The sequence below is a fragment of the Pygocentrus nattereri genome, chromosome 18 (genome assembly GCF_015220715.1).
Source record: "Pygocentrus nattereri isolate fPygNat1 chromosome 18, fPygNat1.pri, whole genome shotgun sequence".
Taxonomy (NCBI): Eukaryota; Metazoa; Chordata; class Actinopteri; order Characiformes; family Serrasalmidae; genus Pygocentrus; species Pygocentrus nattereri.
Window position 1 is genome coordinate 35,945,588 of NC_051228.1, and position 18,824 is coordinate 35,964,411.

An 18,824-nucleotide genomic window follows, 5' to 3' on the forward strand; every position below is an offset into this window, starting at 1 on the left:
GGGTCAGACCTGCTGACCCGAGAGTGTGAGTGTAGCTTTATGAGACAGAAAGACTGAAATACAGAGAGTAAGTCTCTCTCTCTCTGTAGCGGTTTGGCTTGGTCACCGGATTATTATGAGGTTGGCCGGTGGTCACTCTCATCGCCACCATCTGCACGGTTTCTTCCCATATGCTCCTGGTAATTCCCCACATATCCGTGGCCGTAAAGTTCAAACGCATCTCTTCCTTTCCATCTAATCCTCAGTCCGAGCCATTCATCACCAAAGAGACCAGTTGCATAAGCAGCACTGCTTTCATTTGGACTCTTCCTTTATTGAGGTCAACAGTAAAGCAGCATGTTCACACACAGTACAGGTTTTAATATCATGGATATCGTCTCGTCTCACCGCGCCGCACCGTGTCATGGTGAATGAAACCGCACATTGTCAAGTCAAAACAGGTACATATCTTAAATACATTCAAACGATTTCCTTGCCTCGAGAGTACCAAAGGAAAACACCTCGCGCCCCTCGCCAGCGACCTTTTGCTTTCGCATCTTCTTGCCCGTGGCTTCCTTTGTCACAAAACATTTGTTAAAGTAGTAAAAGATTACAGAATACTGTCATGCACATTCCCTCTTTTTTTCTTCTGCAAAATAAGAAGTGCCCCAAAGTCATAAATGACATTTAATGTGGGAATGATAAGAGGCAAACACGGAGTGGATGAGATGAGCCCCCTCACACTGACTCCGCTTGCTTTCAAAGGGCAAAATTGATCTTGGCTGAATCCTCAGGAGGAGGAGATTAAAAGTTGTGCTTTATCCAGCTTCACTACGGCTTTGACAGATTCTGTCTGCAATGGAATATAACTCTACTTCATTGCCCGCACATCCTCTATGACAGTGTATGACATTTTCAGTCTTATTTCCATTGGTTGTGAAAAATGAGCGCTGTAATTTGGCATAAGCTGTGTCTCAGGTATTTTGTATTGGAGAGAAAAATTTGGCACCTTGCGTACATCAAAGGACAGGTTTGACACAAACAGACAGGGCCTGATCCTGCTCTAAAATCACACAGCTTTTGAGCAACATCCTCTGGAAGGTCCTCCAGGACCTGGTTTAAACCCTGTCCTACAAGGCAGTTATATGCCTGACTGTCTGAATGATAATTTATGTTTCTGGACAGATGTTGACTGTAAGGCTTTGCGAATAAAACACTATTCAATACTTGCACAAAGTTTACCAAAAAACATTTTTAATAAATACGAGACACGGAATGATCTGATGTCGCCGGTGGAGCTGATGTTAAAGGATACCCCTGTAGAATACACATGGCTTCAGTATAAATGATGAAATAAATAACAGTGATTTGAAGAGACAGGCACCCTGAGCCGTGTGTAAAGACATGATCAAAGTCACAAATGTCAAGTGCTGATGCTCTCATTAAAAAGTAGTAATTGGAGTGGCCTTTTGGCCCAGACCACGCGTCCCACGAGACCCCCTCCCACCCCCCCACCCCCCATTTGAGGCGAAATAAAGAAAGGGAACAGTGACTGGCCGAGCATTTTAGTCACTCGTTGTTGTTGATGGCTGGTGAGGGTTTGCTGCGCATGCCGTCTGTGGCCGCCCTGGACGTTTCGGTCACGAACAGCCGAGGCATCCACATGGACGTGACGATGCGCTTGTACTCTTTGCGAAAGTTCCTGTTGAGCAGTCCGTAGATGATGGCGTTGAGGCAGCTGTTGAAGTAGGCCATGAAATAGCTGACCACGAACAGCCACTCGGGTATCCGCGGCGCCATCACCTCTGGGTTGATGGCCACCACCAGGCCGATCAAGTTCAGCGGCGCCCAGCAGATGGCAAAAAGCACGAACACCACAAACATGGTGATGAAGTTGCGCAGGTCACTGGGCCGCACCCTGGAGCGCTCCTCGCTCTTCACCTTCCGCCGCACCTGGATGACCAGCACCCAGATGCGCAGGTAGCAGAAGGTCACCACGGTGATTGGCACCAGGAAGTGCACCACCACCACGGCCACCGTGTATGAGCTGCTGGCTGTCTGCGTGAAGGTGCACGAGTAGACCCGTGAGTCGTAGCTCAGCGAGCCAACAAAGAAGTTGGGCAGGATGGCGAGCACTGTAAGCATCCAGATAAGGGCCACCAGCAGCAACGTGTTGCGGAAGCTGTAGAGTCGCCCGTAGGCGAAGCTGTGGCAGATGTAGCAGTAGCGGTTGATGGCGATGCCCGTGATGTTGAAGACCGAGCCGATCACGCTCAGGCCCATGAGGAAGCCGCTCACCTTGCACTGTGTGTCGCCCAGGGACCAGCCGTCGTGGAAAAGTGCATAAAGGACCAGCGGGTATGGATAGAAGGCCACCACCAGATCAGCAAAGGCCAGGCTAACCACAAAGACGTTCCCTGAGAGACAGAGAGAGAAAGAGACAGAGAGAGGAAGGATGAGTCAGAATTAATCTGAACAAGGTGTGCAAATCCTTTGATTACCTTAATCACACCGTAACAATGGTCAACACCTTGTTATGGAAGACCGCAGAGACCTTTTTAACCCTTGCCCTCCTGGGATTAACGACAAGGATGGATCTCCTGCATTATCCATCGTGTAATTTTGACTGGCCCATCTTCTCAGCTGCTCACACATTAAATAGGCCCTACAAGAGCCAGTTACGTAACACTTGGGGGTGAGTAATCTCATTAAGCTACAGACGAGAAACCCTGGCACTCCTAATAGAGCCATACTATTCCACTTATTACCGGTCCTATTCCATGTATTTGCATTTAGATTACCTAGACGCCGGCAAGTAAACAGCAAATAGTTTTGTAAGGCAATTTCTTGGGCAGAAATGGGAATAAACCACAATGAAGTGTGAGCTAGCCTTGATTGATTGTATTGGGAGTGTGACCAGTGATTTGTTTAAGCCAATCACCACATTGCATCTGCTCCCTGGCTGGTTAGACCTCATTATCTCTCAGTCCTTTTTCTTTTCCGCGCACTCCAAATTGGGCTGCATGCGTTTTGGGTTACTGAAATTGAAGGTTAAGCAGATTTCACACTTTCCATATAGTTCTGTATATGTAATGTTGCAGGTTAATAAAAACAGCTGTAATAATATCTTATGTGGTCAGAAATTAAACAGAAAGTTAGGTGGTAACTCAAACAGATTAGTTGTTAAATGCGTTTAAACACAAACAGGAGACGAAGTCTTAAATAGTATTTTAAAAGATGCAGTCTAAGAGATGGAGCTTCACACCATTCTTAGTGGGTTTGTTGGTTCTTTGACTTACCTGTCATTTTTCTTATTTTTCATCAGTTCATATTTTTGGTGTGTGTGTGTGTAATGACTATATACTCTATGCAGTGGAAAACAAGCTTGAAAACATCTCTGTATTATCAGTGCAATGCAAGGGCTCAGGCTTGTAGTGAGAGCTGTTGTATGTGAGATGTGATGTGGTCAAGATTTTTGTTTTGTCTCTTGGTTTTTAGGATTGACCGTGAATGGGCGAATTAACACTGTCCAATAGGGCTTGACCTACAAATCAAAACTGGCCTATATAAAGGTTTCACAGATTTCTAAGTATTGGCAAAAATCTTGGTGCTGTTGCTTCACAGCAAGAAGGACCTACATTTGGTTCCCCAGCCGGACGGCCAGGGTCCTTTCTGTGTGGAGTTTTCTTGGTTTTCGTCCGCGTGATCCGGTTTCCTCCCATAGAACAAAGACATGCAATCTAGCCAACTGGACGTGCTAAATTGCCCCTTAGGTGCAAGTGAGTGTGTGAATGTATATGTTTGTGTGTCCGCCTGCGATGCACTTGGCAAGCTGTCCAGGGTGTATGCTGCCTTCTGCCCATGGAATGCTGGGATAGACCACCCCATTCCCACAACCCAGAAGGATAAGTAGCTTAGAAAGTGTAGGTGTGTGTGTGTATGTGTGTATCAAAAACAATGACTACAATGAGATATAACATTAATTATAATAATAATAATAATAATAATTATTATTATTATTATTGTTATTATTATTATTAATAATAATAATAATAATAATAGTAAATAATAATAATAAAGAGATTATATCCACAATATCCTCAGAAATGCAGACTATGACATAATTTATCACGATAGCAATGCAATATAATCTTACTGCCCACCCCTGATTTTCAGCAGGATTTTTGCCAATCTGTGGCCAATCTTTTAGGCCAATTGATACATCGGTCAGGCTTTGCTGGACAGCATTGATCTCCCCATTCACAGGCAATTCCAAAAACCCAGACACACATGCACACACACAAAAATCATGACCAAACCACATCATACATACAAAAGCTCTCACTGCAAGCCTAAAGCTTCACTCTCTACATTGTATTCCAAATGCCACAGAGTCAGCTGGGTATTCCATTGCAATGTGACAGTAGACAACAGAACCCCAGTCAATATTTCTCCTGCTTACCCTAGTGGCCTCCAGAAATGCCCCTCTGTCTTTCTCTGCTTCATACGGACAGGCACGCCGACTTATCCAGCCTCTCCCACGGAGCCAAACAAGGTTACAAACTGAACAAAGTCAAAACTCTAAACTCCCTGATCGGCCTAAATACGACCGTATGGATTTCGTGCATCATGCGAAGCTGTTCAACCACGCTCGCTCAGCCACACCGTCACTCCTTATGTAAACTCATAACCCACAGATCTGATGTAGCGCATTCCACACTGAGCTTGAGGTAAAATATAAAGAACAGCACATTATGTTCAAGTAAGTGGTCAAACAGTAGGGGTGGGAATCTCTAGACACCTTATGATTCGATTCAATTATGATTCAGAGGCTGCGATTATAAAACAACTACTGATGCATCTTTTTTTTTCCTATACAGGATTTCTGTTTTCTCACTTGGTGCTTAGCAAAGTATTTGTAATGATCCATAATGAATTTACTTCCAATATCTTTTATTAATAAATCAAATGGATTGGATGTGGCGAGTGACCCAGAAGGCTCTCATTCACTGCTGCTGTGTGGAGCACGAGATGCTGCTGCCGCTCATCTGTGATAAAATCCCACAGTTACTGCGTCAGTAAAATATCTTCAAGGCTGGACGCTGAACCTCAGCTCCAAAGAGTGCAACATAGAGCGAAAGCCCTGGTTCTGAGAACTGGTGTGCAGACTGCAGGTCACATGGCAAGTAGTGCTGCCTAGCTAGCAGCTAATGAAAAGGCAAAGAGAGATTTAAGATGAACGTTTGAAGACTTATTCGCATTTATAAGCAGCGCAGGTGGTTTCCTGGAACGTTAAGCCTGCAGAGACCATCAAACAGTCTTTCGGTTTCACCGTTCCACCTTAAATGGTGCCGCATTTACATTGTGGCACCTCAGCCAGAATTTAAGGTGGAACGGAACAATTCGAACAAGAAGCGGGCGAATAAGTAGCGACTTCGGCCTCGTAAAACAGGCGAACGTTGAGAGACATTTGATCTATTCTTGAAGAAACGTTTTCTGGTGGAGCTGAGAGGAAAGTGACTACAGCTAAAACTTAAAGCAGAGAAAAGTAAGTCTTTCATTCGTATTTTTGGATAGTGGTTGGTGTAGTGTAGTGGTTAACACCTCTGCCTTCTAGACTGGGGTTCAATCCCCACCTAGGCAAACACCCTACACTATACCAATAAGAGTCCTTGGGCAAGACTCCTAACACCGCCTTGGCCTCCCTGTGTAAAATGATCAAATTGTAAGTCGCTCTGGATAAGAGCCTCAGCCAAATGCCGTAAATGTAAATTTTTAGACTATACTAAGACTCCTCGACATTTGGTCAGTCAACTCCAGACCTAACCTGGCTTTTAATGCAGTGGTTTTTTTGTGTTATGTGCTGCCACAGACTCTCCAGGCGCTGCACTTCCGCACTTCCGTGTTCCGCTCTTTGCGTTCCGTCAACTTCACGTTTTAAAAGAAAATTCAGAAACTAGATTTCTGACGTTTTTAAATCGATTCAGAATCATCCATGTCTGCACTGCGATGCATCTAAAAATCTATAAACAACAACAACCCATGTATAGCAAATGTATAAACTGCTGAGAAACGAGTTTCTATTTGGACGTCCCACTGGTTTCAGTAGGTTGACTTTTCTTCCCGTTTCTTCTTAAATATTTTCCTAAATATTTTTCAAGATGTCAGACTAGAAAACATCCTGCACACATAGATATAACTATATCACATTACCGGTGGACTTCTGTAGGTCTGCCGTAATGTGTTTGTAAAACCTGAAATATTTAAATATTGTGGAACGTATCATGTATCAATAAAATGTCTACAAGTATTTCGGTATCTCTGCCACCACACCGCCCACTATTATGTGTGCGTGCCTGTGTAATCCAGTCTGATATGACTTGTGAAAAGCCAACTGTCTGATCCCGGAGTCAGGGAGCTTAACGGAGCAGAGCAGAATGAAACATCCTCCCAGATCAGCGTTGCCAGTTTGAGACCCACACACCCCTCCTCTCCCAGCATTCTCATTACTCACTAAGCATCTAATGTGACATGATCCCCTCTGATAACTACAGAGGTCATCGCTCTGTGTGTGCGTGTGAGACAGGAGAGTAGGAGTTGGGAGAATTGGTGAGAGGTAGCGCTGCGGGGTTTTTTTATTATTAAACGCAGGGAAATTTTACAACGCAGTTGCAACATAGAATAAAATCACTTTAAAATGATTTTAAAAAGACGGGCTTGGCCAGAATAATTTGAACACTGCAGTATTTGTTCATAATATTGGCATTTGGTTCTATATTTAATATATTGCAGCGATATGGAAGCTTCAGTTTTGTTCAAGCCAAGTTGAAGACAAAACTGAGTTGTAGACTAAGTTTCATCAGCAAAGCTTAAAAAGAACCGTTATCGTTCATATAAATTATATTAGTTATTTAGTGCCGTAGATCACAGCCGTGATAGATATTGCATTAAATTAGTCGTGTTTAAATGGATTGAGAGTAAAACAGTACGCCAGTTTTTTTTTAAATGTAGAACTACTAGCCCTTTTTTCTCACTTGCAACTGATTAGATATCTGAAAAAAATTAATATCACGTGTCATGATATATTCTGGCCATATCGTCCACCTGTGCTGCTTTCCATGATTAAAAAATACACTAATTTGATAACATTAAAAACAACCCAAAAAAACTTATGATGGAGATGAATCAATCAATAAGTCTATTTTGTTACACACTGTCTACAGGACTCATAACAGCTGTTTTTCAGCAGCTACAATCATGGCTTCTATACGGCGTGTGAGCAGCTGGGCTTCAGTTTGACTATTAACATTGTTGCTGCCTACTGGATATTTTCTGAACTGTAGTAACAAACAAACTTAAAATTCTGGGCAGTCTCTTCAACTCCTTGGGACCACCGGTGGGTCCAAACCGCACTTCGTCATGTTCTTCATAACGTTCATATTCCATAAGCTCCATTCAGAAGCTGGGCGTCGTGTGAGGCTGTAGCTCTTCTCTCCAGTCTAATAGACGGTGATGTCATTTTAAACCCTTATAATAAAAGAAGCTGAACTTTGTTTTTCTACTGAAAGTCGAGCCGTTTTTCCCCAAATCTGGGCTCTAAACTATAAACAGACGGCGTCTCTTCAGTGATCTGCTCTGGAAACATCACTTTTAGAGAATAACACAAAGAGCGTCTGAGATTTTTGCCTTTCAGCAGTAAATTGTAAGCATATAGCGATATGTGTGATTATAAAACACATGTTCTGATAATTTGAGGCGCTTTTACCAAGATAAATAAATAAAATAAAAATCTGCATTTATTTCACGGAGTTATTCAATTTGGTCAGATAAATTCAGATGGACAAACCAAAATCTACCCTGGAGAATAAGAGGCTAATTATGAAATGTAAACAGTCTTGTTTTAGATTGAGACCCTTATTAGTCCCACAACGGGGAAACCTCACCTACGCATTTCACCCATCCGTGAAGTGAAACACCACATACACACACTAGGGGGCCTGCCTGGAGCGGTGGGCAACCCTATCCGCAGCACCCGGGGGGCAGTTGGGGGTTAGGTGTCTTGCTCAAGGACACCTCAGTCACATACTGTCAGCTCTGGGGATCAAACCAGCAGCCTTCAGGTCACAGGGTCGGTTCCCTAACCTCCGGCCCACGACTGCCCTAACGGGCAGCCTTCAGCCTTCAACTCATTCAGAAATACCAACAAGTATTCGAAGTCTCCAAATCGCTGTTGGAGTCAGCTTTAAAAAACAACCAGGGTCTGTTTATCACTACATAAAAAAAACAGAAAAAAAACAGGGAAGAACTCTTTTGAACCTGTTGTACCAGATTCCTAATTAATGAATAATTCCACTCCTAAATTAATCTTTAAAAAATATAAATCGCAATATTCTATTCAATAAATCATCCTGCTTTAGAAGAGGTGGAGGCACAGTAAACAAAAAAAAAGAAAGAAAGAGGGAGTGGGGCAGGGGATGGTGGGGTGAAAGGTTCATTGCATGTCCAAGGCTGACCGTTGCAGAAGTTGAGAAGAAGCCAGAGAGGATTATAATGACACAGGGATGTCCTTGGGGCGCTTGTGTGAGAGAAGGCATCCTTGTTCACTTGTCAAACTGCGTCTCCTTAGAAGTGAGCGAGCTCAAGTCCACACTCGCTCCTCTGTCCACAAGCACATGGAGGAGGTGAAGGACAGACGAGGCTGACCCTCACTCTGTCTCCTTTATGGAGCCGGACAACATACAAAAATAAATAAATAAATAAATACATTCCACAAAGCCTCCTCAGTGCTACCGTAAGTTATGAGCCGGCAATTTCTAATGGATTGGAAGTGAGCCAAGCCATTACTGTATCCAGGGAGAGTAAATCCAGGCGAGTGGTATGAGCGGCACGGCCGTTCTTCACAATGAATGGCCTCGTAACTCGACATCAAGGCTAAGAGACCCATCAACTATTGTCACACTGATGACTGCACTCTGACATCTGCCTCCTTAAACTTCTCATATCCTTAATTTATTGATCAAAAGTATTGACAGCTTTGTGGCACCTTATTCTGATCAACCTTTCATTCCGGTTGGAAAGCGCTTTATATCTGATAACCTCACAGTTTTTTTTTGTTTTGTTTTTTTTTCCCCCACACCTGCATCATTTTGCTGACCACTGGATAGTGATGAACATCACTGGTCACTTTACTGAAACTGTTACAGATACTTTGGTAACACTTTATTTGGATGGTCTACTGAAGATGTTGGATGTTCTTTGTAAATGTTCAGTATATCTTTAACCTCTTATCCTCCAGGGTGCCCACCTTAATTTATGTGACCAAATCATAAGGCAAATTATTCAGTAACTGCATGAAATAAATGTCCATTTTTATTTATTTATTTATTTGTAAAAGCCCCTCAAATGAAGAGAACATGTGTTTTATGATCTCCACACATCACTACATGCTCACAATTTACTGCTGAAAGCCAAAAATCTCTGACGCTCTTTGTGTTATTCTCTAAAAGTGATGTTTCCAGAGCAGATCACTGAAGAGACGGCGTCTGTTTATAGTTTAGAGCCCAGATTTGGGGAAAAACGGGTCGACTTTCAGTAGAAAAACAAAGTTCAGCTTCTTTTATTATAAGGGTTTAAAATGACATCACCGTCTATTAGACTGGAGAGAAGAGCTACAGCCTCACACGACGCCCAGCTTCTGAATGGAGCTTATGGAATATGAACGTTATGGAGAACATGACCAAGTGCGTTTTGGACCCACCGGTGGTCTCAGGTAGTTGATGAGGTTAAGTAACATTCAACTAAATAGCCATTAAAGGAAACTGATTGTGAAGTTAAGTGTTACTTGGAAAGTCCACTGTAGGTGCTTTGCAAATGCTCGGTTGGCCTTTAAGTAACAATCAACTAAAAATCCATTAAATTCAACTGAACATCAAGTTTAGTGTGAAAGAATCTATTAAATCTAACCTTAAAACTAAACCTCACCTTAACCTCAAGGCAAAACCTACACCTTCTCCTAACCCATAGCCATATTTGATCTATAGGGGATCATGCAAATAATGTGTGGCCAATACTTTCGACTCTTTAGCATTTTGTAAAGCTGCAGCAGAACAGTCAAGGTTATCATTAGTAACATCACAGCTGTTATCTACCGTGGCTAAATCACTGTCGTAATGTTATTCCTGATAACATGCTCCCCTTTGTGTTCTACTGCTTAAATCATGATCAGCACTAATGTAATATGCTTGAGTGACCACCTGTTGGTAGAACACAACCAGTTGTGCTGACTTAGCACCTGGTCACATGGTGCTGGCAAGACAGCAGGCATACCTCAAGTAGAAAATCCATCCTTGGGAACAGATTTTCATCATGTTGAATTACTTGCTATCATATTTTCAAATAGGCAGGGGTGGATGTGGCCTGTGGACGTGGGTGGGGCAGCACGGTGGCGTGGTGGGTAGCGCTGTTGCCTCACAGCAAGGGGGGGCTGGGTTTGATTCCCCGGCCGGGCGACCGGGGTCCTCTCTGTGTGGAGTTTGCATGTTATCCCTGTGTCTGCGTGTTCTCCTCCGGGTTCTCCGGTTTCCTCCCACAGTCCAAAGACGTGCAGTCAGGCCAATTGGACATGCTAAACTGCCCCTGGGTGTGAGTGACTGTCTGTGTCTGTCTGTCTGCCCTGCGATGGACTGGCGACCTGTCCAGGGTGTATCCTGCCTTCCGCCCTAAGACTGCTGGGATAGGCTCCAGCACCCCCCCGCAACCCTGACGGAGAAGTGGCTTAGAAAATGGATGGATGGATGGATGTGGCCTATTGTCTGGTGTCACCAGCCACAATATTTCACACTTTGGCCACTAGAATCGCAGAGCCTGCAGCCCAACTGGCCACTTTTTGTGTCTTTTTCCTTTTTTTTTTAAACAAACCTGTCTGTTCAGATACTTAACTAACTGCACTGAATCAGATTTGGTCAGAATTTGTTAACTGTACCCACCGCAACAGCTAATATGATAGTCTGGACACTGAGCTGGTCCACCTGGTGTGACAGATGCTGCTCCACTGGCTAAAGTTTTAAGAAATAAGGTCTTAAACACAAGCTGTTAAACGAGTGGACATTAACACCGAGAGGCTGAACAGCACCTACTTACATGACCTAGACTGGATTAGGGCTGCAACAAGACCAATATTTTGAGTCAAATAATCTACTGATTACTGAAATTAATAATCGATTATTTGCATGATGGATCACTCCATTGCCAAATAACTTCAAATTTAGCTTGAGGTTGTTTTATGCATTCGCAGACTAACAAAAAAGACAAGTAAGATGAATACCTTATTTAACAATTGTTAATCAAAAAATGTTTTAATTAATTTTCCAGCTTTTCAAAAAAAAAAAGCTATAAAGTTTTCCTTTGATCACACCACGTTCTCTGTGCTACATCATCCACACAGTCGTATCTACACATTAACATCACCCAAACATTAGCGTGGATCGCTGGGTTCCCTCCATTCTTAATCCTGTCTTGCTTTCTCAGAGCAATATTCTTGAAATAGTATAATTTTGGACTGTAACTGTCTTAAACTGCGTCTCTGCAGCATCCAGCAGCGAAGCTGACAGCCCCAAAATGTGCCTGGCTGGTTCCAATGCAGCACCTATGTGAGTAAATCTATGAGCAGCTCTTTCTCCGGCAAATGTGGCAAGCAGCGGCAAACACTGTGGTAAACAGTGGTGAGCAATTTTGTATAAATATTCAATTTCAGCGTTAACCCTTCGAACTCAAGGCACACATGAAACTATATGCAACTGTTTACGAATGCTCTCCTGTGCTCGCCCAATTTGGAAACACTGGTGGCCTCGACGTTATTTGGAAGGTGAACAGGGTCGCTGTAAATAACAGGTACTTGCTTATCCGTTCCAACTCCATCAACCAACGTGCCTTCTTAATTAGAAAAACTTCCACCTCAGCTCATTAAGCAGGACAGCTTTTACCATTAACAATAGCTAACCAGCTCAGTAGTCCAACCATCTTACCGAGATGAGTCTTCATCAGCTGAGCCCAACACGTTTCCTCTTTAGATGCTTCAGCATGGAGGATGTGCTCCCGTGCCAGCAAGCTGTACAACTGACAACCTGTTTTTGGATTTTGGTGTAAAATGCTCCCACACTAAAGCCGCCATTGGCACTTTTATTAACTCTCCAGTAAGCAGCAATGAACAGAACGGCCCTAATTAGTGCGAGAAACAGCCAATGACATCACCAACTAGTCCACTATTAAATTAGCTGCCAGCTAATATGGTCATCGATTTTAGCCGACTAAGTTGAATAATCGTTGCGCCCCTAAACTGCATGATGACAGAAAAGACCAAATTGCCAAAGACCACCATAATCACTACAACAGCAATGTTCTTATTAAATATTTCCTTTTTTAACCTCTTCAACTACCTGAGACCACCGGTGGGTCCAAAACGCACTTCATCATGTTCTTCATAACGTTCATATTCCATAAGCTCCATTCAGAAGCTGGGCGTCGTGTGAGGCTGTAGCTCTTCTCTCCAGTCTAATAGACGGTGACGTCATTTTAAACCCTTATAATAAAAGAAGCCGAACTTTGTTTTTCTACTGAAAGTCGACCTGTTTTTCCCCAAATCTGGGCTCTAAACTATAAACAGACGGCGTCTCTTCAGTGATCTGCTCTGGAAACATCACTTTTATAGAATAACACAAAGAGCATCGGAGATTTTTTCAGGAGTAAATTGTGAGCATATAGTGATATAGAGATCATAAAACACACGTTCTGTTAGTTTGAGGGGAGTTTTTACAATAATTAAATATATAAAATAAATAAAAATTCACTTTTATTTCATGCAGTTACTGAATAACTTGCCTTATGACTTGGTCATAAAAATTCAGATGGACAGACCAAAATATACCCTGGAGAATAAAAGGTTAAAGCACTGCCTGTTTTTGGACCTGAAGGATGCTTCTTAACCGAAAACTGCAAAGTGTCTATGATAAACATATTTCTATTATTTTGGCCTCAAATTCTTGATTTTGGCCATTAGATTTACTGGCTTCGTTTTATGGAGCTTTTACAAAGCTCACGTTACAGCAGCTCAAGCAGGCACACGTCTTGCTGACCACATTATGGTCACGGAGTTTGTCTGGGCACTGTCCGTGGTCCTGAAATCCAATTCCCCTGAAGTTCATTCGTTCAAGTGTAATTTCCAACGACCTCTTCTTTACGCTCCAACAGCGCAGAGGCACCTCCTTAGTTAATAAAGCAACAAACTCAACAATTAGGGGCAAATGTAGGCAGCGTTGTTCAGCGTAATTCAATTTCATGCACCACAGTGATGCTTTTGTACCATGAGGCAGAGTAACACCAAACAGTGCTACTTGTGTGTGGGCTAGTGAGATTTTACACACATTACCCAACTCGTGTCTGTGCTGCCTGCGCTGGATTCTCAAACATGTTGAGACGTGAAATAAACAATCTCTGCTCTGCTGCCTGTGATAGGTTTCTTCGAGGGAGTGCACAAGTTGAGGAAAGTGCCGTGCTGTTACCGCTCCAGCTTAAAGCGACTCCTTATTCACTTTTGCGCTGACGCTTGTGCTGCCGTTGCTTAGAAACACGCCAAAAAAAGAAAAAAAAGGGTGAACCGAGCAAACTTGCACATCCTTCCTTCTTTATAACGTGCAGTACGTACCAGAGGAGGGTCATGCAGGTTTATTCTAAGAGGAAGGCAGAAGACCATGGCCTGCAGTCTGCCCCGAACTTAGCTTTACATTAGTCCCTCTGCGGAGCTTCTAAAGAAGAGGAGTGACCTTGAGGAGCATCGCCCATAGTCCGATCTGAGCGCTCATTAGCAGCAGCCTCTCTTTTCTTGGTCATAATTGTTGCCGAATAAGTAGGGAAGGGCGGCATCAAAGCCGATATCCTTCGGAGACCCCTCAAGCCCGAGTCTCGCGCACCATTGGAACGGAACGTTGTGAAGTCTTTGTTTGGGAGTTTTAAGTCAGATCGGATTGTTTCTAGTCTCATATTTTCATCGCGTCTCGTCTTGCCATTAGGTCAGCCTGCACGTTGAAGTGAAAAGTGAATGGTTAGTTACATGTCTACATTATATTTAGCATCTTATTTATACTACAGTTGTTTTCTTGAGGCTTATCAAATTTTGCCTTTGATCTTAATCCTTTGATTATGAAAGTTTCTGCACTCCTCAGTTAAACTTTCCAAAAGTTTAAGCCCTCAAGCGCAGAGAGCTGATCCATGCTGAGAGCTACAGAAAACTACAGAGACCCAACTGTTAAATCAGGAAAAGCTCTGACTGATTTTTTTACCCCTTGTGTGGTGTTAATGTGTTTGTTACTCTGTGGTCTGGTGCACTATTATTAGTATTTTTTAATCAATACAGCCAATATTTATGTAAAAACACCAGATGTTTAAAATATCACAAGTGGCCAGCCTAGGGTTCTCCTTTAGCAGCTGTAGCCAGTCAGCAGCCTGTTGTCCACACAGACACACACATATACAAACACAGACACACACCCACTTAGGCTGTGTTTACACAGCAGGTAAAACTGGCTCAAATCTGATTTTCTCACCAAATCCAATTTTTTGTTTGGCTGTTCACAGTATCTTTTAAATTTGATCTGTACGCGACATCAGTCTGAACAGATCAGCTGCTAAACTGACCGCATGCGCTTAAGAACGTGTTTCACGTGTCATGCTTGTCCAGAGGTAAACAGCCATGGCGACTAGTGAATGCCAGTTGCTCCCGGGGCTTCGGTTTTGTCTTCACCAACATCACAGGAGCGATTATAAAGTTCCAATGACTGACAGCTGGGCTCATCACCCACAACATGTTCGAGTTCGCCGTAAAAAGGGCATGTTATTTGGCCACGGCCACGTCTTCGGTTTGTGTCCTCAGATTCTCTGACTCTGCAGCCTCGGTCTCCTCCAGCAACGTTCCGCCTTTTTGTTCGAAACCTCGTCAAACACGGAGTGGTTGCAATAAGCCTCTTCTCATTTTTTTAGTACAGAAACATCAGCCTAAATGTTTGAGTCTCAGCAGCGTGAAATTATGATGAAAGTCGAGTTGGACTGACGTAAAAGTCGCATGAATTCCAATCTGGCCGTCCAGACTGAGTCGCACTGCCGTAGATACGCATCGGATTTCAGTACCACATATGAAAGCGTTTCAAATTGGAATTTAAATGTCAGATTCAATGCATTTTTGCTGTTCACACTGACACACATCTGGGTCACATATGAAGAAAAAGATTTGGATTTTACCTGCTGTGTAAACGTAGCCTAACAGCAGGGCACGTAGGAGGAGAACAGAGTGAAGGACGCAGCACCTCCACACTTTTACTCCCCGCGGGTTCAACCCAGCACCACATGTGTAATATAAATGTGTGGGGGTTGGACAGAGTGAAGGTCTGAAAATGGGCTCATTTATATGTTCTTCACAGAAAATGAGCAAAGGCCAAGACTCTGAGGTTGAACTAATAATGAACCACATTACTTTTTCATTTGATAAACATTGAATTCAGGTCCCACGGACCCCAAAACCACACAAGGGTTAAGATTAAGTTATAAGATATGCATGAGGTCAATGCTTGGGTTGATGGTAAAGTGTAGAACTGCCTGACATGCAGGCTCAATCGCTCCCAGTTCAATACTCAAACTGCACTACACAGAATTTGACCTTCGTGGTCGCAGATGTGCGGTTTCTTTGTTTCACCGTAAATGGCATCAGTTGACCTGTGTCCAGGTCTACAGCCATGCTTACCACCGAGAGGAATCAAGAGAAAGTTGTGATGGAGTAAATCCCAGGAAAGATGTTTAATTGATAACCTGAGGGCTGTTGGATCAACACCACCAAGTGAGCCTGCTGTTGTGGCCTTGAGCGAGGCACTCAGCCAGGAGTGCTGAAACATGGCTTTTTTCCCAAAACCTCGTCTTCCCTCTCAAAGACTGGTGAATTTTTCAGTATTTACGCAGTGGATAACTAAACGTAAGCTAATATATCTTTCAGAATATTCTCTCATTAAGCACCAGTCCTTCCGTTACACTGACTCGATCCTCTCTTCGGTATGCTGTTTGTTTTTCCGCATGGACCTCGACTCGCGTCTTCCCCTGCCCTTGCCATCCTCTCTGACCAAAACACGCAAATCCCTTCATGAGTGCATCATCCAATCACTCCACTCTAAATGTCAACATGGCAACCTATGACCCTCCTCAAAGTGGGGCAGACGAATCAAACATAATGTAAACATTCAAACTGTGCTAAATTATATAACCTCCCATAAACTGCACTGCAAAGGTTAAACTGCGTTGTTCACAATCCATGCTTGCACAAACACTTTCATACTATGTGTCTTTATGGGTGTTCAATTATTTAGGTCAACCAAATCATAAGATTTTGCATTTTTATTTTGTGCTGACAGAAAAGTAGCACAGAGAAGGGATGAAATGCTGCGGGCCTCAGTCTTTGATCAGATCAGGATTTGGCTTCATGAAATGCAGATTCAGAGCCCCAGCTCACAATCCACCCAACGATCAAATGATTTGGTCTAGAGCTTTGCATCCTTATCACTTTACGTACGGGACATGACCGTGGAGTTCATTAAACCACTCTGATCAAACGCTGCCTGATGCTAAGGATACTACACAGATCTTTCGCTCACTGAAATGGATCTGCTTTTGATGATTCGTTCGTTTGTGAAATTAGTGCAGTTGGACATCTGAGTGTGCAGGTAGCAGAGGCCCGTCGATCTGGGAAAGGAATCACTATGAAAGTAACAGTCTGTTCTGATATTAATCTCGATGAACCCAGACATCATGATTCTAACTGGTAATGCATTCACAGATATCACTGCAGTGTCTCTTCACTGTGAAGTCTGCTCAACTTAAAATGATACAGTAACTGATTACATCGCTTTTCTTGAGTTGACTCAACTTGAGGACAACGGAGTTCACACTCAGACTCACTCTTAGCTGATCAAAAGTTCTCCCAGCTGCTGTTTCTAGCTCTGCATCTTAGATAAACAAAACTAAATGTGTTTCCCCACTAGCTGGCGCTCCCTCCATCACACAGTCTCCTCTGCCATATTTTTTCTTGGGCTTCTGGAAACGGACAGCTGTGGCACTGCTGGCATTCAAGCTCACAACCTCCTGATGCTGGGATGAATTACTAGACAGCTGTAGACAATGGAATGCTTTAAGTTAAAACAACAATTTTCTCCAGTGTATTAAATATTCAAAGACCCAAAAAAGTTGTTTCATGTATTCCTGAGTGCTGCAGTGGACCAAGGTGTCACCCCAACAGTAGGTTGTGAGTCTGAGCCCCAGCGATGCCACAGCCATCCAGAAGTAAGTACCCAAGAGGAAAAACGTCTATCAGCATTGTGTGATGGAAAGAGTCCTGGCTAGTGGGGAAGCTGAGTATAAAAAAAATATGTTTTATTTACTTTACTGAGACACAGAACTAAACAATTAAGAGAACTGCTGAGTCAACACAAGAAAGGTAATCAGTTACTGTATCATTCTGAGTTGAGCTGATCTCTCATTTTTAACAGTGTATGTGCACAAAACAGATGCACAACATGGACAAATGCCTGTATTGCTACACACTGCAATACACCTTGCAAGTTTTCAACATGTGACATACATGAAGACCGTCTTGAACCATTTTGACCAGAATATATCACTGTTGTCGGAAATAAAACCTTGTATCTCCAAAATAGTAACTTTACAGAAGAAGGAAAAAACCTACTTTATTTTTAATGTAAGTCAATGGAACCAGATTCCTTTCCAAGTAATTTTGGGTCGTTTTTTTTTTTTTGGTCCATTCATCATGTAATTTACATACAATGTAAAGAACAAAATAGGTTTTATTCTGACAGCAGTGATGTGTTTTTTTGTTTGTTTTAACCATAATTTTGTAACTTGGTAAAGACTATTGACTAGACCTTTTTGTTTTACCGTGTCTTCCTTTGAACTCCTCTTTGGCCGCCTCTGTACACCTACACATACCACAGGTTGTCCCTACCCTTAAGTTTATGTGGCTGTTTTTCTGGAGTGTTCTCTTGGGGGCAAGTTACAATTTGTCAGAATATCCGCAGGAGCACTTTGGAACTGTATTTAGGAAAGATGCTACGGCACACAGTAAAAACCTTAAGATGAACTTAAATGGTCATATTCAACTTTTTACAAAGTCAGCTTCTCATTCACCAGCTTCTTGTTTGAATTCCAGTTCCATCTTAACTGTAGTATAGACTAAAATTATAATGTAAATCAAAACGCACTTACTTTGCTCTATTTTAACCTTTAGCTCAGCTTCTCTTGCATCTCTGGCAGGAGTTTCTTGTAAAATGTCTGTTAAGGTTCGACTTTTAACGAGGCTTAAGTCAGCTTCTCATTCGCCAGCTTCTTGTTGAATTCTCCTGTTCTGGTTTAAATGGTGCCTGAAGTGCAGAATGTAGTTAACTATATAGCTAACTGCTGGACCATTTAAGGTGGAATGCGAAAATTTTAACAAGACGCTGGCTGACTTCAGCTTCATGACTTTGTGTTTGACAGTTTCTCATTGTAGAATAAACATATCAGGAAACCAGCTGGAGTGTTTATACATGTAAATACGTCCATTCGTCTCTAAATTATCAATGATGTAAGCTACTAGGTAGGTGAGATTGTTGTCTGTGTTGCTGCGTGACCAGCAGCCTTTGCACCAATCCTCAGGCTTAAAGGGTGAAAACACAGATATAAATATAGCTCCTGTATTTAAGACCATTTATTTTCAAATCTAGTTCTGTTGTGGAGGCACAAGTCAAAGTGCCACATCTGCC

The 18,824-nt window shown here is 42.7% G+C and overlaps 1 protein-coding gene across 1 annotated transcript in view; it reads right to left on the minus strand.

Moving 5' to 3' along the window:
* Positions 1 to 1,501: 1,501 nt before the first annotated feature.
* The window catches only part of mtnr1bb (melatonin receptor 1Bb), a 49,497-nt gene continuing 32,174 nt past the window's right edge, over positions 1,502 to 18,824 (minus strand). Inside the window, exon 2 of the mRNA XM_017691296.2 lies at positions 1,502 to 2,396. Coding sequence (XP_017546785.1) covers positions 1,549 to 2,396 — 848 coding nt within the window. The 3' untranslated portion in view covers positions 1,502 to 1,548. The remainder of the gene's footprint in view (positions 2,397 to 18,824) is intronic.